Source organism: Alexandromys fortis, unplaced genomic scaffold (genome assembly GCF_014885135.2).
Source record: "Alexandromys fortis isolate MF-2015 unplaced genomic scaffold, M_Fortis_MF-2015_v1.1 scaffold_123, whole genome shotgun sequence".
Lineage (NCBI taxonomy): Eukaryota > Metazoa > Chordata > Mammalia > Rodentia > Cricetidae > Alexandromys > Alexandromys fortis.
This window is the reverse complement of record NW_026068003.1, coordinates 1,013,187-1,039,333: the sequence shown is the minus strand read 5'-3', so window position 1 is coordinate 1,039,333 and position 26,147 is coordinate 1,013,187. Positions and strand designations below refer to the sequence as shown.

General features: G+C 46.1%; 1 protein-coding gene across 1 annotated transcript; it reads left to right on the top strand.

Moving 5' to 3' along the window:
- The first annotated feature begins 234 nt into the window (after positions 1–234).
- On the top strand, positions 235–23,942 carry Dnase1l3 (deoxyribonuclease 1L3). The gene is made up of 8 exons (XM_050161121.1): positions 235–506; positions 6,111–6,199; positions 7,549–7,638; positions 8,424–8,536; positions 13,330–13,442; positions 16,417–16,574; positions 23,392–23,488; positions 23,753–23,942. Exons 1-8 carry the CDS (start codon positions 351–353, stop codon positions 23,867–23,869), a joined length of 933 nt encoding a protein of 310 aa, XP_050017078.1. The 5' UTR covers positions 235–350; the 3' UTR covers positions 23,870–23,942.
- The last annotated feature ends 2,205 nt before the right edge of the window (positions 23,943–26,147 follow it).

The window sequence follows — 26,147 nt, the reverse complement described above, 5'->3', positions numbered from 1 at the left end:
TATGAACCGTCAGAAAAAGGATCATGGCAAGCTACCATAGGAGACATATCCAGAGATCAAACTGATCCCCCCTCCACTCCTGTCCGCTGAGATAACGACCGACTTTAAGGGGACTGGTGCCTAAATTAGGCATGCACTTTCCTTACAAGGGCAAAGAAGACAGAGGCCTCCCTAAAGGCCAACCCATTGTCTTCATTTCCTTGGGGATTAAAACCCATGACCATGAGTTCCTCAGAGAAGTGAAAGTGGCCCAGAGGGATCCAGTAATTCCTGTTATCAGCAGGCTTTATAAGTCAGTGAGCCAGGAGCTGTGTCTTCATTCAGACGGACGACGTCCCAGGAGAACAAAGATGTCCCTGCACCGGGCTTCCTTGCGCCTGGCTTTCTTGCTGCTCTTCTCTCTTGCCCTCCATAGTGCCCTGGCCCTGAAGCTCTGCTCCTTCAATGTGAGATCATTTGGAGAGCGGAAGAAGGAAAACGACAATGCCATGGACGTCATTGTGAAGGTGAGTTGTGTTCGAGTCCTGGCCACCCCTTACACCCTTTCCCCAGCGTCAGACTCAAGGGCCCTGAAATTTGCTCTCAAGAAGAGTTAAGGACAGTGGTAACTACCATTGCAATGATTGCCTCAGGTCAGGCTTTCTGTCACGTCTTCAGACCAGGTGGTATTCCAGGCCTCCGCTGTTATCTGATGACATTTCTTCTTGTGTATTCCAAAGGTATTCTAGGAAGGTGTTGTGCCTTCCACAGGGGTGTTGCAAGGTTGCTGAGCAGGTAAACATGATGCTTTTGCCAGAGTCTGGCCAGCAGATAGTTCCAGCTATATGCTGCTGTTCTGATGGTTTTAGCTGAACATACTGAGTGTGTGTGTCAGGCACTATAAATACATGATCTCATTTGTCAACCTCACGAGCAAGGACTATTGTTCCTCGGTGGAGAAGATGAACTCAGCAGAGTGATGCGATGCTGGGTAGTTCCAGGGAGGGGCGTTGAGGGAACTGGTATAGCCTTGTCTGCTTCATCTTTATAATCATTGGCAAAACGCGCATTCTCTCTCTCCTTCTCTTCCTCCTTTCCTCTCTCTCTCCTGTCATCCCTTCATCCCTCTCCCCCATTGACCTTCCCCCAAATCAAAATTCTCTGCTTTCTCTGCTTGTGGATATTACTGTTCTTGGGTAATATGACCAATGTCCAGGGAAACTGCCTACATTTTTCTGGAGTTGGTTGACTCTCTGTCCCATGGGCTGATTTATTTTTGATACTTGGACTCTGGTGGAATGGCTATTACTTAAAAACAAACAAACACAGTGAGATTAGGGATGTACTTCAGTTGGTAGAATGCTTGCTTAGCATTTGTGAAGTCCATCCTTGGCATTGCATGGACCAGGCATGGTGCTGCCCACCTGTAACTTCAGCACTAGGGAGGTAGAAAGAATGAGAAGATCAAAGGTTCAAGGTTATCTATGACTATATAGCAAATTAAAGGTCAGCCTGGTCTACATGAAACCCTGTCTCAAGACACACACACACACACACACACCAACAAAAGAGGCCCCCATGTGTGGCGAAAATGACAGCAGCCCTAGGCTCAGACCCCATCTATCCCCAGAGGAACTCAAGAGTCCTTCTCTTCCCGGTGCTCCAAATAGAGTGGGTTCTCCCACTGAGTGGCTGGTAAGGCTGGTGACTGAAGCCCAGCAGAGCTGAGATGAAGCTGGTATTTATGCCACTGTTGGACAGAGAGGACACAAGCAGAAAGCCTGCTGTGCTCTTACCAAAATAGTTCTGGGTCCTAGGTGACTCTGTCCTTTAGATGATAAGCAAGAAGCTCTAGACATTGTGGTTTTACCAGGACAGCTGTGCCAAGCCTGTGGGAATCCTAACACCACGGCTGAATGGAGACATCTGACATGCAAGAAAACAATTTCCCAGTTTCTTCACATGTAGCCTAGTGGCGCCTGGGGACTTAAGTGACTATCTACAGCCCTAGCTTATTCATCCCTGGAAGTGTTGCCACACTCTTGGAGGCTGTGTTTTTGTACTTCCTCTGAGCATCTCCTCTGAGCTGTGAGTCCCACCAAGTGTGCCTAAAGTCTTTGTCAAGGCTTTGTCCCATCCTTGTAAAGCCATTCTGCAAACAGAAGCCAATCCCCTGGAAACCACCAGAGCCATCACAGAGCAGTGGTGGTTGACTGCAAATACCTGGTGCTCGATTAGCTAGTGCAGCTTGTTTGGCTCAAAGGTAAAGACACATTTGCCACCCAAAGAATGCAAACAATCCAAGAAGGAAAACATCCATTTTAGTGATGTAAATGTACCATGAGAGGGGCATTATGTACCACCAGAAGTTGTGCTTTAGGAGAGTATCGCCATCATTTCTCACGAGGTCTATGCTGGGCCAACTCCCTCTGTAACCAAGGACGACCTTGAGCTTCTAAGCCCCTTGCTTCTGCTTCCTGAGTGCTGGGATTAACAGCATTTGCTATCATACATGGTTTATGCAGCGCTAGAAATTGAGCCCAGGACTTTGTGCATGCTAGACAAGAATTCTGCCAACTGAGTCATGCCTCATCTGCTGGTGTGGTCCCTTCACAGCTCCACAGCCCTCTTTATAGTTGGTTACTCAGTGGGTGTTAGTAAGCTGAATGCTAAGGGAAGGTGAGCAATGGCCTGTCTATATTACAGACTCCCTTCCTGGCCACGGAGAAACCCAGGAGATTAGCATGCCAAAGGCCAAGGTTCCTCTCTTGTGTGACCCATTGGCAAAGCGCAAGAGTAAGCCAGGGCTCAGATTCCCTTTCCTGAGAGCACAGCCAGATTTCCTGTTGACACCCCTGTTCCTTGCTTACCAAGCACTTCTGAGCCCCGAATCTCCAGCTGATACTGATTCCTTGCTGTCTCTGGGAAGTTTTCTCAGAGAAAAATCTGCAAGATCCTGTTGTCCAAATTCTCAAAATGGCAGAGGTTGAGGAAAAGCCATATTTTCTTCTGGTTCCTGCTTCTTGGGAAGCGACTCCCTTGGTGGTCCTTTCAGAGCCAAGCTCTGGGTGGACCCTTCCCTTCGAGCTTTCCTCGGTGCCAGATTCCTACATGCTCGCAGGAGGGAGGGAGTGGCGGTCTGGAGGGCAGATAGGCTCTGCACTATGCTGCCCAAACCTCTGAAAGCAACAGTCTGTGGTGGGGTGAGCATGGCTAGTGTGGATGGGATCCAGATAAGTAGTGCCACTGATGCTCTGAGGGTGAGGGAAGGGACAGTCTGGAGAGGTCTAGAAAGATCTGGGGTGGAGACATACTCACAAAATCCTACCTAATGTCTTTAAAGAATAAAAAGCATAGCATGGTGGGGAAGACCTAGGGTTCAATCCACTTCTCTACCACTTATGTGCCCCACCACACCGGGTGACTTACTCTCCGGTTCCAGTTGTCCCATCTGTAGCATGGACAGGCTAACAAAGATGATCGGATCGTGAGGTTGAACTTGGACCCAGCACATAACACTGCAGGGAAGAATGATTATTATTGTACTCTAAGGCCTGAGAAGGGTGACAAGCCACCCCCATCTACCATGCAACCCCAGTGCCTTGGGCAGTCTGACACAGGTTCTCGACCTGATGGATGTGTAAACTGAAGGACACAGGAGACTCACCAAGGCCCAGCTTAGCGTCAGACAACGACCAGTGACAGGAAAGGAAAACACAAGATGACCAGGCAATGTCCCCCGTGCTCTACCCATGCTAGCGAAGGGCAGATGACACGGTGTTGACAAGTTTGTCCCTGATGCAGTCTGTCTAGTGTAGAAAAGGGGGAGAGACAGATCATGGGTTGACCCTGGCTCTTCCCAACTAGCTATGAAACCCTGAGAAGTTACCTCAGCACTCAGAGCATTGGCTTTCTCGGTGATAAAGAAGGACAAGGCTAGGGAGATGCTTGAAGTGAGATGCTTGCTGACCAAGCATGAGAAGCTGACGTTGATCCCTCAGAACCCAGGTGTAAGGGCACACACTTGCCATCCCAGTCTGAGGAGCAGAGACCGTGGGATTGCTGGGGCTCCTTGTGCAGCTAGCCTAGCCTGATTTTCAAGCCAGGTCCCAGTGGGAGACCTTTTCTCAATAATCAAGATGGAAGACTCCTGAGGTTCACCTCTGGTCTCCATATGTTCTCACATACAAGGGTATATTCACACCCATAAACACAGGCGCCCACCTCCCTACACACACACACACACACACACACACACACACACACACACACACACGTGCATGCGTGTGTGTGCGTGCACAGTAATATTAGTAGAAATGTGAAAATCCTTGCCTGTAAAAGGTACTCAACCACAGTGCCTTAGAAATAATAATCAACTACAGACCACCTACCTAGCTGGCACTGCCCTAAATTCCTACTCCATCTTACTTCCATTGTAAAGGGTCAAAATGGGAATCAAAGAGTGTGTACGTGTGTTTGTCTTTGTGTTTTGAGAAAGTGTCTCACTATGCAGCCCAGGCTAGCCTCAAACTCACACAGATCTGCCTGCTTCTGCCTCTTCACGCTGGGATTAAAGGTGTGTGCTTTACACCCACTGAATGTGTGCATTTTAAAGTCACTTCTAGAAAGGCCTGGTAGTTTCCAGTGACTGACCAGCATGCTGGCTCGAGGCTGGCACGTGGCTCCTGATGAGTACTGCATGGCCAGTGCTGTGGGTTTCACCTAGAATCGAGGCTTCCTGATCAGTCAGTCCTTAGTCCCGGCTTTTTAAAGTCTGCATCCCTGGTCCCGGGAACGTGGACTCCACTCTTCTCTAGAAATAACTGGAGATGCTGGGGACATAGAGGCCCAGTGGCCCTCCATGACTTGCTTCACCCTCGATAGCCACATTCTGTGGAGCTGAATTGCCAGCATCCCATTACTCAGAGCCACGTGGTCATCCAGGGGTGTGAGCTCTTTCCGCTCCCTGAGGGCAGCTCACCCTGACAAAGTGTCTCTTGTATTTTTCCTCCCACTGAATTATTTCCAACCCTTTCAGGGACCAAAGGCTATCTCTTCCCAGGAGCCTTCCCTGATCTTCTGACAGAAGCAATTAATTATCCACGGACCTATCCAGCACGTCCATGGCTTGTGACTTTCATTTAGCAGAAATTCTACTTTCCCGCCATTACACTGCCTTGCTTCCATTGGACTCTGAGTCTCTGAGTGACTGTATTTTAACAGCTGAGAGTAGTGGAACCTACAGAACTGAGCTGGACCCCTGGCTTCCCCACCCGTATTGGCTGTGACTTTAGAATAATTGCTAAAATACTCTGAGTTTAGTTACTATCTAGATCTAATGGGCTAACCATCATGTCCCTTTTTCAGTGTTCCTGTGAAGTAGGTTCACAGTAAATGTTAGCTCTTATGTTGTTACCACTGTAATTACGCCTTCTGAGATCTGTAGCACCCAGCCTCGTACCTTTACTCATTAAGGTTTAATGTGTATTTATTGTTATCACCCCTACAACCACTCAACCCAAGCTGTAGGATGTGTAGGAGTATCACGGTCAGGAGTGTCTCTGGTTGGTTGTTTACATCTAGATGCCAGTGTGGCTATTTTCGAGCTGCAAGGCTGGATAACATGACCTTGTCTGAGCTTCAGTCTCCTCATCCTTGAGATGGACATACCAGCGGGGTGTGGCAGTGCCCACCTTTAATTCCAGCACCCTGGAGGGAGAGACAGGCACATCTCTGAGTTCCAGGCCAGCCAGGGCTATATAGTGAGACCCTGCCTCAAACAAAGAAATTAATTAAAAAAAAATTAAAATGGGCAGAAAATAATGTAAACAGCAACAACCAAACCACTGGGCATATGATGCACCCCTGAGATCCTAGTTACTCAGAACTGAGGCAGGGGAATCACTTCAGACCTGAAGTTTGGGACCAACCTAAGCAATGCGGCCCTATCTCAAAACTACAGCAAACATCAACGAAACACAAAAGGGACACAGCAATGAGCTGTTCTCAGTTCAGGAAGAGATTTACTTACGCTAGCAAGCACCCGACTATGGTGCTTGGAACCCAGCAAGGGCCTGATGTAAGATTTGGTGATTTACAAGTAAACGGTCCTGGAAATTCTCTCTCTGCAGATCATCAAACGCTGCGACCTCATACTCCTGATGGAAATCAAGGACAGCAGCAACAACATTTGCCCCATGCTGATGGAGAAGCTGAACGGGTAAATGGGGAGAGGGACGGGCCCCCAGAGAGCTTAAAGTAAGTGCAAAGGCACCCACCCTACTGGGTCTGCTGCCCTCCTCCTCCCCGCCTGGTGAGCTCTACCCCAGGAATAAATAGTGAGTGTTTAAAATCAGCCCCAGGCCGGTTGGTAGTTGCACATGTCCCAGCACTCGGAAAGCAGAGACAGGCGGATCTTCCTGAGTTCGAGGCCAGCCTGGTCTACAAGAGCTAGTTCCAGGACAGGCTCTAAAACCACAGAGAAACCCTGTCTCAAAAAAACCAAAATAAATAAATAAATAAATGAAATAAAAATTAAAATCAGCCCCAGAACATTTGAGCGATTCCCTGGTGAGCTGGTGGACCTCAAAAGTGGCACTTGGACAGAACCTGAGAAACTTGACTCCAACTAAAAAGCACGAGTCATTGCAATGGTTCAGGGCCAAAGCAGGGATCTCTTTCTTTGTTTTCTTTCTTATTTTTATTCCATTGTGTGTGTGTGTGTGTGTGTGTCCCATAACACATGTAGAGGTCAAAGAACAATTTTCAGGAGTCGGATCTCTCCTTCTTCCCTTTGGGGGCTGGACATCAAACTCACAGTGTTAGGCTTGATGGGAGCATTTTTACCTGTTAGGCTGTATTGAAGACTAAAAGCAAGGATTTCTGATTCTTCCCAGGTCATCTCTTGTCTCCGTGATTCCCACAGAAGCAGTTTGAAGCTTGTGGGGTCTGAAATGAGAAGGTCTGGCTTCAAATCCTAGCCTTGTGTTATTAAATCACACAGTAGGGGCTGAGTGGTGGTGGCACATGCCTTTAATCCCAGCACTCTAGAGGAAGAGGCAGGCATATCTCCGTGAGTTCGAGGCTAGCCTGGGCAGTTCCAGGACAACCAGGGCTACAGAGAAACCCTGTTTTGAGTCTGGAGAGATAACTCAGCTCAGAGATAGCTGCTCTTCCAGAGGACCCAGTTCAGTTCTTAGACAATTGTCTATAACTCCAGCTCCAGGGGACTTGACACTCATGGCAAAACACCAATGCACATTTTTTTTTTTAAAAAAAGAAAGCCTGTCTTAAAAAACCAAAAGGAAGAAGAAAGAAGGAAAGTAAGGAAGGACTATATGTGGTACTATATGCCAGCACTCGGGGTGTGGCGGCAGGAATGTGGGTAGGGACATCTGTGGTACTATATGCCTCAGCGCTGGGGATTTGAAGGCAGGGATGGAGGTAGGGGCAGCTGTGGTACCAAATGCTACTACTGGGGCAGGGATGGGGTTAGGGTGGGGGCAGATGTAGCAGAAATGTGTTTAGAGGTTGTTTATTTTTCACAACACACTAAATTTTGTTTTCCAGAAATTCACGGAGAAGCACAACCTACAACTATGTGATTAGTTCTCGACTTGGAAGAAACACATACAAAGAACAGTATGCCTTCCTCTATAAGTGAGTTTCATCTGTCTGAACTGAACTCAAATGTATATATTGCATCGGGGCCTGGTATGGCAGAATGCACCTTTAATCCCAGTCTTAGAAAGGGAGAGGCAGACAGTTTTCTGTGAGTTGTTGGCCAGCCTGGTCTACACAGTTCTAGGCTTGTGAGAGTTACAAAGTGAGATCCTGTCTCAAATAAAACAAAAGCATTCGATTCTAGTCTCTAAGCAATTATCATAGCTATCGGGATCTTGGCTGTCAAACCCATGCACTGGGACTGGAGCTCGGCTGCTAGAGGGCTTGCTCGCCCAGCACGTGCAGAGCCTGGCTTTCACCCCACTTGGAAGGTAGAGGTAAAGGGATCGGACTTCAGGCAACACGGCAAGTTCAGAATCAGCCTGAGCTATACGAGGGGAGACCCTGTTTCAAAACAAATCACCTAAAACTTTCACAAGAAAATTGTTCAATCATTAGCTAGAAAGCACAGCAGCTTTGTGACAACTACTGACTGGCCAGGGTAGGAGTTCTTTGTCCTTCGTGGGAAGTCCTGGCTCAGCTCATCTGAGCACAGGACGGAGGACTTTCTCTGGTTTCCTCCCATTCTTCTGTTTAAAGTCTGAACATTCACCTGCTGTGCCAGACAGCACATATAACTCAGATCCTCTGCTCGTGGAGAAGAGCTGATTCTACCTGTTCTTAGGGGAAAGACCCTCCCAAAGTTGAGCCTGCTCTGGAAGCTACTAAAGTCACGACCAAAAAACTCAGTGAGAAGAAATTCTTTCTTCCTCCTCTTGTAGGGAAAAGCTGGTATCTGTGAAAGACAAATACCTCTACCACGACTACCAGGATGGAGACACCGACGTGTTTTCCAGGGAGCCCTTTGTGGTTTGGTTCCAGTCGCCCTTCACTGGTGAGACCATGACTCTGTATGAGTTGCTCTTGGGGTCTTTATGACCAATACACAACACAGACAGCTCAGAGGAGCAGGGGAGATCTATTTATGTTTTAGAGGATTCATCTATAGCTGCAGCTTTGTGGATTCGGAGACTGTGGTAGGGCGGAACATCCTGTCAGTGAGAACATAGGTCACAGGGCTTCTTCACCTCATGGTGGAGAGGCATGAGAAAGACACTGGGCCCTAGGGATAACCCTTGAAGTCACTCCCCAGTGACCTGCTTCCTCCATCAAAACCCCAGGTCTTAAAGTTTTCACAACCTCCCAACATAATGCTGCAATCTGGGGACCAGGCATTCAACACACAGACCTCTGAGAGACATTTCATATTTAAGCCGTAACAGTCCATCTCCTGGTGACCTCTCCAGCAGCCCAGGAAGAGGCCCACCCGTGAGCATGTGTGACGTGCTTGCAGAGTCATGCATTGTCTTATGGGATCCCTGAGGTGAGAGTTAAAGCTTGAGAAAAGCAGCTGGCCTGAGGGTACCAGCCTTGTTTTTCAGAACACCAAGATGTAGGACTTCTTAACCGGGATACTTTTCTCAGGATCATTGATAACTCCACCCTCCACAGATTGCCAGAAGGGAGTAAAACTAAACCAGGTGTGCTTTGACCCCCTGCTACTGGTCCATGTCTAATGGCCACTTTCCTGTTATTCTTCCATGGACTGCAATGTAGGGACTAGGACTATCTCCAATTCAGATGTGAGAAGGCTGGGGTTTTAAAGGCATTATCACTTGCCAGAGTCCAACTATTAAAGTAGACGAGCCAGAATTGTAAGTCAGGACACTGACCCAGAAGCCCATATTCCCAATCACCACTGAACTCAAAAGAATGTCAAAATTCACCAGATGAGGTGGCGCATGCGTCTACTTTCAGCACTCAGGAGGCAGAGAAAGAAGGACCAGCAGATTGGGGCCAGCCTGAACTATATTGTGAGACCCTGTTCTCAAAATACTAAGTGCCAAAACTATAGCTTGATGAAAGCGCTGGTGCCTAGCATGTACAAGGTTCTGGAGTCAATCTTCTGCACTGAAGGAACAGAAATAAAAAAGAGTCAAGAATTAAAATTGGTGAATAAGTTTCAGCATGTAAAGTCAAATGCTTTTCACTACCTACCATGTGACCTTCTGAGGGCCTAAGACTGACAAAGTCCATGCCCTCATGACATCGTATTGTCGAAGGAATACAGAGTTTGAATGAACAGATATATGCAGAATCAAAGCAGGCCTGCCTGTCTCTATCCCACACTGGTGAAACTCTCAGAACTACAGAATTAACTATTTCTGCCCGGGGTTAATTAACTTAGAGGAAGAGTACTTTGGGAAAATAACTATAAGAGAAGAGTGCGAATTCTCAGTAGAAAAGAAGAGGGACTATTGAGGGCAATGAGTGCAATGATCCTTTTATTTCTTATCCAATTTACTTATGGCTGAGCAGGGAGAGGCTCCACCTCCAAGTACTTATTTTTTCTCAAAGAGAGGCAAGACTCTGTATTACTAAGTAGATCTGCTTTTCCTGAGCCTCTACGCCCAGTCTTTCCTACCCTTCGTCTCTCCCTTGGGTCAGGAGTTTACCCTGTTGTATCAGGACTGAAAACAAATGAGTTAGCAATTTCATTCATTTATCTAACTTTCATTCACGAATTCAATCGAGAAATAGTTTTGAGCACCTCATGTGCCCCGTGTTGTACTAGGTAGTAGAGACAAGGAGGTGAATTGAAAATAGAAGCCTGGGGGTATCTGGAGAGATGGCTCAGTGGTTAAGAGCATTGACTGCTCTTCCAAAAGTCCTGAGTTCAATTCCCGGCAACCACATGGTGGCTCACAACCATCTGGAATGAGGTCTGGTGCCCTCTTCTGGCCTGCAGACATACAGACAGAATATTGTATGCATAATAAATAAATAAATGTAATTTAAAAAAAAAAAGAAAGAAAATAGAAGCCTGGCACCGTGGAGGTGTCTCTTGCGGATGAAGCATATAAGAGAAGAGAAGCTTACAGAGGATGAAGGAGTAATAAGCAGGACATATAAAACAGCGCAGAGGGATCTTAGAGGGGTGACTAGTCATGGCCATTAGAGGCAGACAAGGTCTGTTACCATGCAGATGGCTGGAGACAGGAAGGCACCGAGAGTCAAATCTCAGAGGCGAGAATGTGGTGAAGTGTGTACGGGAATTTCCAGAAAGGCAGAGCCATGAGCTGGAGATGTGGCTAAGGAGTAGGTCTCCTGCCTCCAGGGACAGCCTGCAGGTCTGAGGCCCAGCTTCCTGTGGGAAAACAGTATCTTCAGTGTGACATAAGGAAACACGCACCAAAGCAAGAGTAACCTGGCGTCTTGCAAAAAGGTGTGCCACAGCCCGAGCCAGGTGAGCAGCCATCCTGAGGAGCGACATTCACTTAGTGTTTATCTTAATGCAGGTGGTGATTGCGTCTCGTGCCGTTGGTGGGAGCTTGACCTCACAGTCTCATGTGGTTGGCTAGCTCATAGTCAGTGTAAAGGAGAGTATGGTAGAGTAAGGGCTCGAGAATGTCCAGGTCTTGGGCAAACAGGCGCGCACATACACAAGAGGCTCATAAGATGGCAGAGGTTTATGGAATATTGGCCCCTTAGAGGTTAGCTACCTTTGATAGAAAAAAAAAAAACAACATTTTTTCCCTCACATCCCCTCTGTGGGTCTCAAGCAATGTCCTCTTGTAGCCTCCACACATGAGGCAGGAATGGGATCCAGGCAGAGAATGAGAGGTTGCCTCAGATCAGAGCTCCTGCAGACAGGAAGGCAAGGCCTGGCTACGAGGCCCACCTGGGGAACCACACTTAGGAGCTTTTGGTTCTCACTCTCTCTTTCTCTTACTCCGTTGTTTTGTGGTCTGGGTACAAGGTTTTGCTATGTAGCCCAGACTAACCCTGATTTTTACAATCCTCCTGCTTCCTGTTTTCCAGAGCTGGGATTAGGGAAATATACCCTCGCACCCTGATTATCATCTCCTTGTTTGTTTTGTTTTTGAGATAGGGTCTCACGTACTCCCGCCTGGCCTTGAACTCCTGACTCTTCAGCATCCCCCACCCCTTGAGTTATGAAACTGCAGGCCTAGGCAACCATGCTTTGTTTTATGTGATGCTTTGGATCGAACCCAGGGCTGCGTGTGTCTATGCACGTACAGGTGCCCAAGGAGGCCAGAAGTCTTGTATCCCCCTACAACTGGAGTTCTAGTCGACTGTGAGCTACCCAACATAGGTGGAAAACAAACTCCAATCCTTTGCCAGAACAGTACATGCTCTTAACCACTGAGCCACCTTGCCAACACCTCCATCCTTTCTTGTTCTTTTTTGAAACAGGGTGCTACTATATAGACCAGGCTGGCTTTGAACTTATAGATATGAGTTGCCTTCAACTCCCAAGTGCTGGCATCAAAGCCCTGTGCCCCCATGCCCCCTGCTTTCTAATTTTTAGGTAAATTTTATTATTATTATTATTATTATTTTCTTCTTATTTGCAAAAGGACTATAAACTTGCCAGCCTCAATTTTTCTTTTCCCTTTTAATACAAAAGCTAAACATGTTACCAAAGTCCTTGATCAGGGGCCTGGCTCCAGATTTGCCCCCTGCTACCCTGAAAGTGCAGACTGAGACAGTGGTGGTAAAACAAGGAAGGGATTTGATTGTCAGGATGGCAACAACAGGAAGCAGACAAGTGTCCTAGCCCTGTCCTGGGGATCTTGGTAAGACCTTGAGATTACAGAGGAAGGAAGAAAAGCCAGGAGGGGTAGAGTTAGACGTTGGTCAACAGTCTTGGTATGATGTCATGTGTAGTTTTATTACCGGCTCCAGGTCCCCTGGAAGACACTAGCTTCCTGGGGTTAGAACCAAGGTTTCTGTCAGGGCTTGATCTGCCTGCAAGGTTCACTGTTTCTGGAATACATCTCTTTGTCTTCAGCCTCGGGGGATGAGAGACTGGCCATCTGTTGTCTCCTAAAATGGTGAACGTGTCAGCAGAGTCTGAGCCAGAGTTTAAGGGAGCAGAGGAGACAGATGCAAAGCAAATGCGTGGATTCCAGATGTTCATCTTCCTTTAGCCAGGCCTTGGACATCTACAGCCCCAGAACACAGCTTTAAACAAAAGCAGTCATTAAGTCCTGGTTATAAGTAACCTTTATTTATTTGTTGTAGGTTATTTTTTCATTTTTTTGAGGCATTCTCCTGTAGCTGAGGCTGGCCTCGAACTCCTCCTTCTTCTGTCTCAGTTTCCTAAGTTCAGGACTACAGATATGTGCCACCCCACGCAAGTGGATTTATTACTCTTAGAAAGAATGATATAGCCATAAAACATAAATCATTTTCGGTACTCCAAACAAACCAAGAGAAAAAAATAAAGATTTGAAAAAGGAAGGGCAGGTGAGATCACAACACACACACACACACACACACACACACACACAGACTGTTAAAGAAAGGAAAGGAAGGAGAGCTAGGAAGAGAGAGAAAACCCACAGTGCCCACAGTGCCAGGCGTGACCACGGTCACCAGCTTCCTCTTAGCTGGAGAGAGCACAGGTTGGAGAACGGAGTCTTTCATGTCCTGACAACAAGCAGCCTGGGGTCACTAAAGCACCGGAATCTCAGCCACCGTCTCCGGCCCTCTGTCACGATGCCCCCACAATGCAGCGGTGTCTCTTAGAGGGGCCTTCTTCAGGCAGTGTTAGAGGGCCCTCAACGGGTAGTGTGCCACCTCCTGTTTGTTATTCCTCAGCTGTCAAGGACTTCGTGATCGTCCCCTTGCACACTACGCCTGAGACTTCCGTGAAAGAGATTGACGAGTTGGTTGACGTCTACACGGATGTGAAACGGCGGTGGAAAGTGCAGGTGAGGGCCTCTGTGCTTGTCCCGTTCCCATCAGGCAGCACCCAGTCATTCAGTAGGAGGGTGAGGGGGTGAAGTACATGCAAGCCGATGTACAGTTTTTCCTCAACCCTAAACATCCTTCTTGCTAAGACTTCTCTGGCCTGTCCCTGTGGGTCCTGGGAATTCATGCTCTGCTGCGTGTATAATGGATGCCAGTATTATTAACTGTTTGGTCCTAAGGCCTACGCACTGTGCTGAGACTACAAATGAACAAGTGGACTTAATCCTCTCAATAATCCAACAAGGAACTGGGGAGATGGTTCACTTGATAAAGTGCTTGTCCTGCAAACATTAGGACCTGAGTTCAGTCCCCAGAAACCATAAAACAAAACAACACACACACACACACACACAGTACTGGACATACTGGTGCAAATTTACATTTCCCGTGTTGAGGACAGAGGCAGACAAATCTCTGGGACTCAATAATTAGTTCGTTTAGCATCCTTGGCAAGTTCCATGCCGGAGAGATGCAACCACAGAAAAAACCACAGAAAAAAGAAAGCAGCGGTGCCTAAGGACAGCACCCAAGGTTGTACTCTGGCCTCTACAAGCACACACACGTGTACCTGCACTGTGCACACCCACCGCACACACTAAGTCATCCCACAAGCACACACACGTGTACCTGCACTGTGTACACAACCACAAAAGGTCATTAATCAGTCCCAATTTATAACTAAGAACAGTGAGGCCTAGGAGGTCAGGAGTGTTTCAGAGGCAAGTGGCAAGATCACAAAAAGGAGAAGCAACGATAGTGTTCGCTTCTCAAGACAGCCATCACCTGTCATTCGGAAGATAGAGACACTGTCATCTGTGGCTCTGTGGGTTTGAGGAAGTGCTTAGGCGGCTCTCCTGCCAAATTCCTCTTTTTTCCTTTCGGAATGTGACGCCGAGAGTCCCTCTTTCTCTTCAGTTCCCCCACTCGAGGTGCAAAATGAGTCAAGTGTAGACACAGCTGGTCAGAACTGACCATCAAGAGGGCCAGGGGTGCATTTCATTGCTTATTTGTAAGTTCCCAAATAAACGATGAGTCCACACATTCAGCAAGAATACATCCAGTATCTGGGGAAGAGACCGTGGCTGATGGACCTTCAGGAAGGCAGACTGAGGTTTGGCCCTGGGTTATGTTGCTTAATCCCTCTGGTTGTGTGGCCTAGAGCAGCCTGCTTACTTGCTCTTGCCTGTCCCTGCTGTGGTTCATGGTGGTTCAAGACCTGTCAGTTGAGCTTGGTAAATCACTTCCTGCTGACTGGGGCACATAGGTTAGGGATAGCATTCTGTCTTTATGCACCTTAATCTCAAGGGAAACCCTAATTGCAGAGGTCAAAATGAAATGCTCTTAAGGAAAGCTCTCAAGTCAGCAATCATCCCAAACAATAGCACAAACAAGGAAATAAGATGTTTCCTCTGTAACTGCAGAATGTTAAAATTCTCTTCCCATGGCCTGTGGGGGATGGGACGCTTCCAAATCTTGGTGGTATAGGGTGGAGAAAGGCAGGTCACTCTAAGGCTGCCTCTCAAAGGCTTGAGTTGTGATAGGAATTAGTTTCTGTCCTCCATACACTAGGACACAGAGAGATGTCAAAATAGCCATCACCGCATTGCCCCAGTTAAGTTGGCTTCTTGGGAACTGAGGTATTTGTCCACATTTGCTGCAGTATTTATGTGAGGGGATATCTTAGCTGGATTCCAGTGTTTCTTGCCTACCTATGTGTAGCAGGTTACAGAGATACTGTGACCAAGATCAAGATGGCATTGTGGGGCGAGCATCCTCTCTCCCACTCCTTGTTCTCACTGCCAGATCCTTGTCCAAACTCTGACTCACTTGGAACCTGTTTGTTCTTCTCTTAAAAAGGGAACACAGATGGAAACTGTGAGTTCGCTAGTAACACAGCAGTGCCCCAGAACCCGGTGCAGAAAGTAACTCTGGGCCTGTTTCTCGCTGTTCAGGAGGCTGCAGAGCCAATGCCAGTTGTGGAAGAGCCAGGTTGTTCCTTCTGGGACCTCTGTCCCTGGCCTATAGAGACTCATCTTCATCTGCTGTCTCTGTGTGGTCTTTCCTCTGTATCTCTCTATGTTCTAATCTCTATTTCTCTTACTTAAATTTATTTATTTTTGTCGTGCTGGGGATCAAAGCCACGATCTCCTACTTGCCTGTACTCTACCACTGAGCAAACCCAGTCCTGTTTCTATATAAGGGGCCACCCACCTGGCCTCATTTTTAACTTTAATTATATTTTAAAAGTTCCATTTTCCAGCTGGGTGTAGAAGTGCACAGAGATCAAGAGATGGATACAAGAGAATCAGGGGTCCAAGACCATCCTGGGCTACAGAGCTAATTTGAGGCATGCCTAGATTACATGAGACTCTGTATGTAGTCACATTCTAGTGTAGCAGGACTAGGAGTTAATATTGGGATGGATGGGTCAGTGGCATGGTTCAGTGAGTAAAAGAATTTGCTGTGCAAGTCTGACAACCAAAGTTATATCCCTAAAATCCACAGTAGAAGGACAGAAGAGAATCAACAAGTTTATATGTACATATATATATATATATGTATGTTTATACATATATATGTATTATGTATACACACACACACTACACACAATAAAAAGTTTAAAAGAAACAAAATATATTGGGAGGGGTCCAATCCAAGTCCTGAAAGACCTCTTTGTAGCTGGGTGGTGGTGGTGCATGCCTTTAATTCCAGCACTTGGGAGGCAGAGGCGGGCAGATTTCTGAGCTCAAGATCAGCCTGGTCTACAGAGTGAGTTCTGGGACAGCTTAGGTCTACACAGAGAAGCCCTGTCTCCAATCTGAACAAAACAAAAAGACCTCTTTGTTCACTGGACATGAAAGGTGGGGCCCTTGCCGGTGGCTGGTCATGTATTCCAGTGCTTGCCGAGTGATGGTTCTAAAACGTGTCTTTCAGAATTTCATCTTCATGGGTGATTTCAACGCTGGCTGCAGTTATGTCCCCAAGAAGGCCTGGCAGAACATCCGTCTGAGGACTGACCTCAACTTCGTTTGGCTGATTGGGGACCAGGTGGACACCACAGTCAAGAAGAGCACCAACTGTGCCTATGACAGGTAGGAGCCTCTACAGAGGCTGCTTGGTCCGTTCGTACCAGGGCAGCCCGACCCCTTCAGCTAGAGAAAAAAAGTCAGTTCCATTTCAGGACTGTTACTACAATTTCTTCCCTGGGGGAGTTGTAAAAAATGTTCCTCCCCCAGTCCCAGTTATAAACCTGGGTAGAATTTCTCCCAGGGAACCCATGAGTTTGTTGGCCAAACTTAAATATCAGAATGTGAGTGTTCCCCTGCCAAAATGCCACTTCAGGGTCTTTACCCAACAGAGATAATGACTTTTTCATTGCTGCATAGATAAAGCCTGAATCCCTAGTCTTCCCAGGCTTGTATACTCTATCCCTCTCGGAAGCCGTGGGCAGTGGGGGATGTGTTGCATACAACATGTGGTTGGGAGGGACTGGATTCACAGGAAAGGATCTTGTGACTCACCCCACCCCTCTATGTGGGGATGTAGACAGTCAATAAGCCCAACTGGATGGTCAAGAGGGCACAGCTGACTGCCCATGGCGGTGGTCGTTTGTCTTGGAGGATAGCCCTGTACAAGGATCCTCTGGTTCTTATGCAGTGTATGAACTATAACATAGCCTTACATAGAAGTAGTACTACAGCTTAGCAGTGGCCAGCACTAACTTGGACGTGAGATGGGCCTGGATTCAAGTCCCGACTTTACCATTTCATGTGTTACTTACACTCTTCGTGTCGATTGTATTGTAAGCTTCAGACTGAGGTATTAATAGTACCTTAGACCAGGTCTGGTGGCACATGCCTTTAATCCCAACACTGAGGAGGCAGAGGCAAGTGGATCTCTGTGAGTTCGAGGCCAGCCTGGTCTACAGAGCGAGTTTCAGGACAGACAGAACTATTACACAGACAAACCATGTCTCAAGCAAGCAAGAAAGCAAAACAAGCAAGCAAACAAACAAAACAAAGCCAAAAATAGTACCTCTGTCGTGGAGATACAATGAGGACTAAATGAAATAACACATAGAAAGCTTTTAACATAGTGCCCGGCACGTGACAAGTGCTAAATACATCTGTATGTTTTTAGATGGCACCTAGAGCATCCAGGCAGGTATGGCCACAGATAATTCCTGTGCTATCGCCAATTCTACCCCAAACATACACCACAGCTGGTCACTGCACCACCGTCACTGGTGAGATGGACAGCCTGTGTGTATACCTTAACCAAATCTTTATGATCCTCAGATGTTTGATAAATCAAAGTAGGGGAGGTGGCTCAGTATGTAAAGGTACTTACTACACAAGTATGGTGAATTGAGCTTGATTCCCAGAACAAATGGAAGGAGAGCTTCAGCCTCACAAAGCTATCCTTTGATCTCACACGTTTGTAGTAGCATGCTCTCTAGTAAATAAGTAACTATTAAATTTTAAAATGAGCGCATTTAACACAACAATATTTGTACTTTGATTTGATTTTTTTCTTTTGGTTTTTTTTTTTTTTTTTTCAAGATAGTCTTTCTCTGTGTAGCAGCCCTGACTGTCCTGGAACTTGCTCTGTAAACCAGGCTGGCTTCAATTCACAGAGATCTGCCTGCCTTTGTCTCCTGAGGCCTGAGAGTACAGGCACGAGCCACTACGCCTGACTTGAATACTTTTTAAATTATTACTACACATAAATGCAGTTACACATGTTTAAATAATGACTGTTGTTGTAATTTAAACTTACCCTCGGTTTTTTTTATTTTTTAATTAATTAATTTTTATTTTCTGTGCATTGGTGTTTTGCCTTCATGTATGTCTGTGAGAGGGTGTCAGAGGGAGTTACAGACATTTGTGAGCTGCCATGTGCGTGCTGGGAGTTAAACCCCGGTTCTTTGGAAGAGCAGTCAGTGTTCTTAACTGCTGAGCCATCCTCCAGCCCTCTCTTCTTTCAAGAACTGTCAGCTTTGTTCCCTCAGTCGGGAGGGAAGTGTGGGTGCTCAAAGTGTGTGAATATCAGGGACTATCCGCAGCACAAACCACAAACAAGTGGGGGAACCGTAGTCCCAGGGTGCCTGCCGTTCTCATCCCTCAGCTGGCTGACAAAGGAGTCTGAGAAGGCCATAGGCCTGGTGCGCTCACTTCTCAGGCCTCAAGGTCTCCTCACTGCCTTTGTTTCTCTTGGGGTTTCTGAGGCTGCAGATTAATTTTTGGTTTTTATTGTGCCAGCCCTCGAAAATGGAAGCCCAGGGCAAGAAGTTATAGCCTCCCAAGCACCCAGGCCTCTCTTCCCATTTTCAAATGTTTCAGCCAAGCTGGGCAGATGGCACTGGCTTACCCAATCATATCAGCTGTGGGATCTTCAGCAGGTCAAACCCAGAAACCAAACCACCACTCAGAATTGGGAAAGCTCAGGGCAAAGCCATGGAAGGGCAGTTTTCACTAATTAGGCAGGACACTGAGACCACATAGACCTACCTGTTTCACTTCCCGTGTCATATGCTAGAGTCCACTTCTTCTTTTTGTATATTTGGGTGTGTATGTGTGTGTATGTGTGTGTGTGTGCGCGCGCGCTAGTGTGCGTATGCGCGTGTGTGGTAATGGTGGTGAAAGCAAGTGAGTACACGTTCATGTGCCTGGAGGTCAGAGAACGATGTCTGTCTTTTGCCTTGATACAGGGTTTCTTATTGAGTTGGAATGCAGTTCTTTTATTTAAGTTGGCAGTGAGCTCTGGGGATCTGCCTGACTCTGCTCCAGTGCTGGGGATACAGAAGGGCACAGACATGCCTGGCTTCTGATGTAGGTGCTGGAGAATCAAATCTATGTTTTCTTGCTTTAGACCAAGCACTTCTTGCCCACTGAGCCATTGCCTCAGTCCTTAAAATCTGTTGATAATTTGAATACCACATTTTCATTTGGTGTCATAGCTACAAATTATTTTTACATTCATTTCCCCCCCTCTGTGCTTTCTATTTAATTCATCAATTTCTCAGTAAAATAAATGAGTTCATTTTAAAGGAAATATCATGATACCGTACAAAGTAAGACTATAGTATCACTTGCCATTCGTTGGTCAAAGGTGACAAAACAGACACCCAGGAGAAAGTGGCCATTCTAGAGAACGCTTGGAGGTGGCAGTTCGCTCTCCTCCTGTTAAAATGAGGAGTTAGGAAGGTTTTCAAGACAAGCTGGCATCGATCTGAGATTTTTGCCAAAAAAACAATCAGCTCTAAGTGAAAAGGGACAGAGAGCAAGACAACATTCTCATACTACAAACCATTGCTGTACTGGGTAGCTCATACGTGAAGTGTGAAGTTTTTCTTATACCAGCTGTGTTTGTCCTGCTGGGGCTACAGCCCTGCGATCACAGGGCTAACAGGGGACCGGTTCTGCTTTGAAACTGTAGGTGCCATCCTCTAGGGGAGTGTCTGGCTTGCTTTTCTGTTGCTGTGATAAACAGTATGAGCAAAGGGAATCTGGGGAGGAAAGGGTTTGTTGTTGTTGTTTTGTTTTATCTAGTGTGTGTGTGTGTGTGTGTGTGTTGGTGAATGCGCGTGTTGCATGTGCATATGTAGGTTCAAGTACCAGGAGATGAGACAATATGTCTGTCTTATTGCCTTGAGATAGGATTTTTTGCTGGTTATAATCTATTGTTAATGGAAACCAAGCCAAGAACTTGAGGCAGAAACCGAAGCAGAGACTATGAAGGGATGCTGCAGACTGCCCTGATCCCTCTAGCTACTCAGCTACTCTTCTTTTCCATTTATTTATTTTTTTATTGAAAATAGATTTTTTTCATACAATATATTCTGATTATGGTTTCCTGTCTACCTACTCCTCCCAGTTCCTCCTCGCCTCCCCTCCTTCCAGAAAAGCAAACAGATTCTAAGGAACAATAATAAAATAAAACAAATCGGAATAGGACAAAACAACCAAACAAGGAAAAGAGCTAAAGAAAAAGCACAAGAAACATACATAGATGCAGAGACACTTATGTTCAAATACATAGGAATTCCATAAAAACCCCAAACCAGAAGCCATAATATATCTACAAAGGAATTGTAAGATAGAAGAAAAATAAAGTCCTGGCTTAATATTATGACACAAAGAACCTCCAAAGATGCCGCTGAGTTTGTTCTGTGTTTGTCATCCACTGTTGGGCATGGGACCTTCCTTTAAGAGTAATTAGTTTCCTCAGTGAGACTCCCTGGAGAAAACTAGATTTTCAGTTGCAGCTGACTCTCAATTGGAAATAGCTTCTGGGTTAGGTAGGGATGGGGGCGTGTTAACACATCTCCTTTCAGCTCTAGGACCCCATCTGGTGCAGAGCCATGCAAGCCTCATGCATGCTGCCCTGTTGTATCCAGAAGGCCTTAAGTCCTTGTTGTCCTCTATCCCCTTTGGCTCTTACATTCTTTCTGCCTCCTCGCACAGCACAGTTTTCTGAACCTAGAGAGAAGGGATTCGATGGACACTTCCCTTTTAGGGCTTTCCCAAGGTCTCTCACTCTCTGTGTCTCTGACTGTGGGTCTCTGTATTTGTGCCCATCTGCTTTAAAGAGGAAGCTTCTCTGGTGATGGCCGAGCAAGGCGCAGATCTGTGGGTATAGAAGAGTGTCATTAGCAGTCATTTTATTGCTATGTTCCTTTAGTGGAAGAGTAGTATTTGCTTTTTTCCTAGGTCCCTGACCTATTCTGTTTCAGGTTCTTGGTCACTAAGGCAGTGTTGAGCATGGGTTCCATCTCATGGTGGGGGCCTTAATTCCAATATGACATTGGTTGGTTACTCCCACAAGCTCTGTGACACTATTGCACCAGGGTATCTTGGAGGCGGGTCACTCTTATAGACTGAAGGTTTCTAGCTGGATTGGTGTCTCCTTTTCTCCCCTGGTAGCATGCAAAGTGCCTTCCAGTACCATAAACACTAATCCGTAGAGGTAAAGGCTCTAAGTAGGCACCAGCTCTACTTCTCTGCTTTCATTGAGTTGTGTCGGTGTTGTCTGCAGTAATAGGGCCTAACTGCTGATTTGTGGAGAGCCTTGACAATAGCTTGGGTTGTTTGGAAGTTCCCATGATACCCTATTGGCTAACAACTTGATTGGGTGTAACCCATCCCCAGTACTTGAAACTTAATTTGGTGATGAGAGATGTCCAGTTGGGTCACCATTGTCCCCATTATTTGTCAATTTCATTTAGTATCTTCGTGTGTGTGTGTGTGTGTGTGTGTGTGTGTGTGTGTGTGTGAGAGAGAGAGAGAGAGAGAGAGAGAGAGAGAGAGAGAGAGAGAGAGAGAATTATACATGGCAGGAAACTTCTGCTGTATTAGGTTCCATAAGATCCCTCAAATGGACCCTAGTTTTAACTGTTCATCCCTGCATTCGCTCCCTCTTTTTCTTTCTTCCCTTCCCCTCCCTGTCTGATCCTCTCATTTCAATCCCCCCACATCATCCATCCATAACTATCTATTCTATTTCCCTTTCCTAGGGGGAATTCATCTCTCCCTTCATACCTTACTCTCTACCTAACCTTCGTGGTTCTACAGAGTGTAGCTTGCTTATCAGTGACTTAACAGCTAACATTGACATAGAAGTGAATAATACTATGTTTGTCTTTATGGGTCTAAGTTACCTCACTTAGAATGATTTTTGCTTAGTTCCATTCATTTACCTGCAAATCTCTTTCCTTCCTTCCTTCCTTCCTTCCTTCCTTCCTTCCTTCCTTCCTTCCTTCCTTCCTTCCTTCCCTTCTCTCTCTCTCTCTCTCTTTTTAAAAAAAATTCCAGACTGTGTAAACTTGGCTATCCTGGAACTCAGTCTGTAGACCAGGCTGGCCCCTATCTCAGAGTAATTTGCCTGCTTCTTTTTCCCAAATGCTGGGATTATAAGTGTACACTACTACCACCCATCACAAATTTTCACTTTTTAATAACTGAGTAATATTCCATTCTGTGAATTTACTACATTTTCTTTATCCATTCAACCATTGATGAATATCTAGATTGTTTCCAATTTCTGGCTATTATGAATAGAGCAGAAATGAACATAGCTGATGGATGGATTTTCCGTTCAATTCCCATCTTTCTGATTAAACTGCCACACTGATTTTCATAGTGGCAAACACGTTTGCACTTCCACCACCAATGGAAGAGTGCTTCCTTTACTCCACATCCTTACCAGGATGAGCTGCCACTTGTGTTATTGTTCTCAGTCATTCTGACAGGTGTAAGATAAAATCTCAAAGTAGCATTTATTTGCATTTCCCTGATGATGTTGTTGAAGATACTACCACTTTTTCTAGTTTATATTTCTGGCTTCTCTATCAAAAATCAGGCATCCATGAGTGTGTGGACTTATTTCTGATTCTTTATCTCTATTTTATTGATCAGCATGTCTGTTTTTGTGCCAATACCATGCTGGTTTTATTATTATAACTCTGCAGAATAATTTGATAGTGGGGCTAGTGATACTTCCTACAGTTCTTCACTCATTCGTGAGTATTTTATCAATGATTTTGATAAACAAAACTGAACTACAGCCCAGACCCACCTGCCTAGGTCTAGTACCATTCACAGTGGGCTAGATCCTCCTGTATCAATTAATAATAAAAATACCCCCACAGACATGCCCACAGGCCATCCTGATGAAGAAAATTCCTCAAGTGAGGTTCCTTCTTCCCAGATAGTTCTAGCTTGGTGACAAGTTTACCAAAACTAACCAGTTAAGGTGGCAAGCTAAACTTAGTTGTGGACACAGAACACCCACTACACGAAAGGGATAGGCTGCCCAATCAATTCCAGAGTCAAGATCAGCCCTCCCTTTGATCTCAGAAGTTGACAGCTTTGACTAATTAATGTATCTATTTCCTTGTCCTCTCTCTAGGATTGTGCTTCGAGGACAAGAGATAGTCAACTCCGTGGTTCCCAATTCAAATGGTGTCTTTGACTTCCAGAAAACTTATCAGTTGTCTGAAGAGGAGGTAAGATTACCACCTGGTCTCTCTGGTCCACCAGCCTGGAAATGTGGTAGGGATGCTCTTGAGTCTAAAGACCTAGAATTCTATGATTTGAAGGCCTGCCAAAATTCCCCAGGAGCAGGACCAAGAGCAACACTCATCAATTCTCCCTGATAACCTCCGACATTTCATCTTCCCTCTCTACTCCTGAATTTGGTCATTGCTAAGGCCATGATATGTCCCAGGCATACCCTAACCCCCAAATCTATTTCTATTTTTCCCTTTTAGGCCCTGGATGTCAGTGACCACTTTCCAGTTGAATTTAAACTCCAGTCTTCAAGGGCCTTCACCAACAACAGAAAATCTGTTGCTCTAAAAAAGAGAAAAAAAGGCAATCGCTCCTAGGTACCATGGTGCCATTTTTTTTTTAAAGTCACTCCTTGCTTCTAAACAAAATGGCTCTCATAGGTCTAAACTATCTGCACACTCTGCACACTCAGGGATTAAGAATGCCCCAGCTGATTTCATTGTCTATCTGAGTTCATTCCACCTGGAGCCAAGTTGGGAGAAGAGTCTTCTGTTATGCCTCTTTGACCCCTCACCATCACTGGGACCTACCACTAGTTAGGTAGCAGGTCAAATGTCAGCTGTCAGCCCTAGCTGTCAGTGCTCACAAGAGACTCCAGTTTCCCAGAAATGAGCAGAAATGTCAAGACTCAAATCATAGCTCATGATGTCTCAATTAAACTCTGCTTCATCCTCCTGGGGTCGGGCAATTGTAACATCTATCAGGAATGAAGAATGAGGGCCACTCCTACTGTGTTGTCCTAACTGTGGCTCCATTGTCCTAACTCAATCAACCTAGTAACCTCCAGTGTCACCCTTTTCATTTTCAAGTAAGAGCACAGTCCATTCTCTACCTACAGACCATCCCTTACCATAGACCACCCCAACCCATAGACCATGTCTACCCCTAGATCACCCCTACTTGCAGCTCACCCCTACCTACAACCCACCCCTACCCATAGACCACACCTATTCAAGACTACCCTTACCCACAGCCCATCCCTATTCACAGCCCATTCCTACCCATAGACTACCCCTACTCACAGCCCTGTCCATAAGTCACTGCCATGGCCTGAGCTCAGTCTTCGGACACCATGAAGGTTTCTAAAGAAGAGAAAAAAAAAAAAAAAAAGCAATTGCTCCTAGGTACCATGGCTCTCATAGGTGGAAACTATCTGCACACTCAGGAATTAAGAATGGCCCAGCTGATTTCATTGTCCACTGCGTTCATTCCATCCGGAGCCAAGTTGTGAGAAGAGTCTTCTGTTATGCCTCACTTTGCACTGGATGCTCCAAAAGGGTCTTCCCTTCCTACCCCCTTTTCCCTTTTCTCTTCTTCCTTCCCCCAGCTCCCTGAAGAGCTCTACCTTGCGTCCCCTGTCCTCTCCCAAGTGACCCCTGTCGCATATCCCATGTCTCACTTGCAATATTTACCACGTTGTATTGGTCCTGGGGCCAGCACTGAAGCTCACTGAAAGTCCAGTGGCCAAATCGGTGGCCGTATTCCGTTCCTCCCAAATTAAGGAAAGGGAACCAGGTTCAGGCAGGTGTAGAGACGAAAAGTGGAGCCACTGACAGCTCACAGCTGAATCAGCTGCTGAGTTGAATCTCCTATTTACTATCATGAAGAAGCCAGCATTTATAAGTCACTTATATGCGGATCACATTCTGGAAGAGGCTCATGGGATGTTGGCAGCTGTGGCTTCAACCTGTTAGATTCAGAGAGGCTACAGAAATTAAGGAACTCTAAGAAAGCAAGGGCATAAGGGTCTGAATCTGTGCCCATACTAATGCGACCACCGCACACATGCACACACACACACACATGGATGCACACACACGCATGCACGCACACACACACAAGCACACACACATTCACGCACACATACACACACGCACACACACAAGCACACACACACAAACACACACATACACACACACACACACACACACACACACACACACACACACACACCTCTGCATCCCAAGGACTCCTTGCTTGGCACATGTTCACCATCTTGCTTGGCTTCTGGCTGAGTGATATGAGCCTGTGTTCCCAACAGGTTGCTGTGTGTGGGAGATATATTGAGTCTATGGAAGAGTTAACTAAGATAATACATCATATAAATGTGCTATTAATGTCATATTAATGGTGTGTGTGTGTGTGTATGTGTGTGTGTGTGTGTGCATGTATAAAATTCTCCAGGGACAATACTTCTTGAAATCAAAACATGAGTTCAAGGTTGCCCTTGATGCTCAAAATTGTATTCTGTTTAGCAATTGTACCACTTTAAGTTAGTCAATCATGTAAGAATGTGAGGCCAAGTTCTGACCATTCAGAGTGAGGCATAGGGCCCGTTTGCATTAGGAATAAAAAACCCAGGGTGTGCTTGCCTGCTTGATTTGACTGACTGTGCACCCTTCTGCAGCAAACACTTTTTGCTTGCCAAAATATTTTGGATTGTACGGTCATTTACTTGAGGTCTCAGATCTGCTTCTTACGAGCTAGAAGTAGACTTCAAGACAAAACCACAAATAATAGCTGGCATTTGCAAAGCCACTCCAGTCTGTCTCCTTCCCTTCCTTTTTTCCTCCCTCCCCCCCCCCCCCCCCCCCC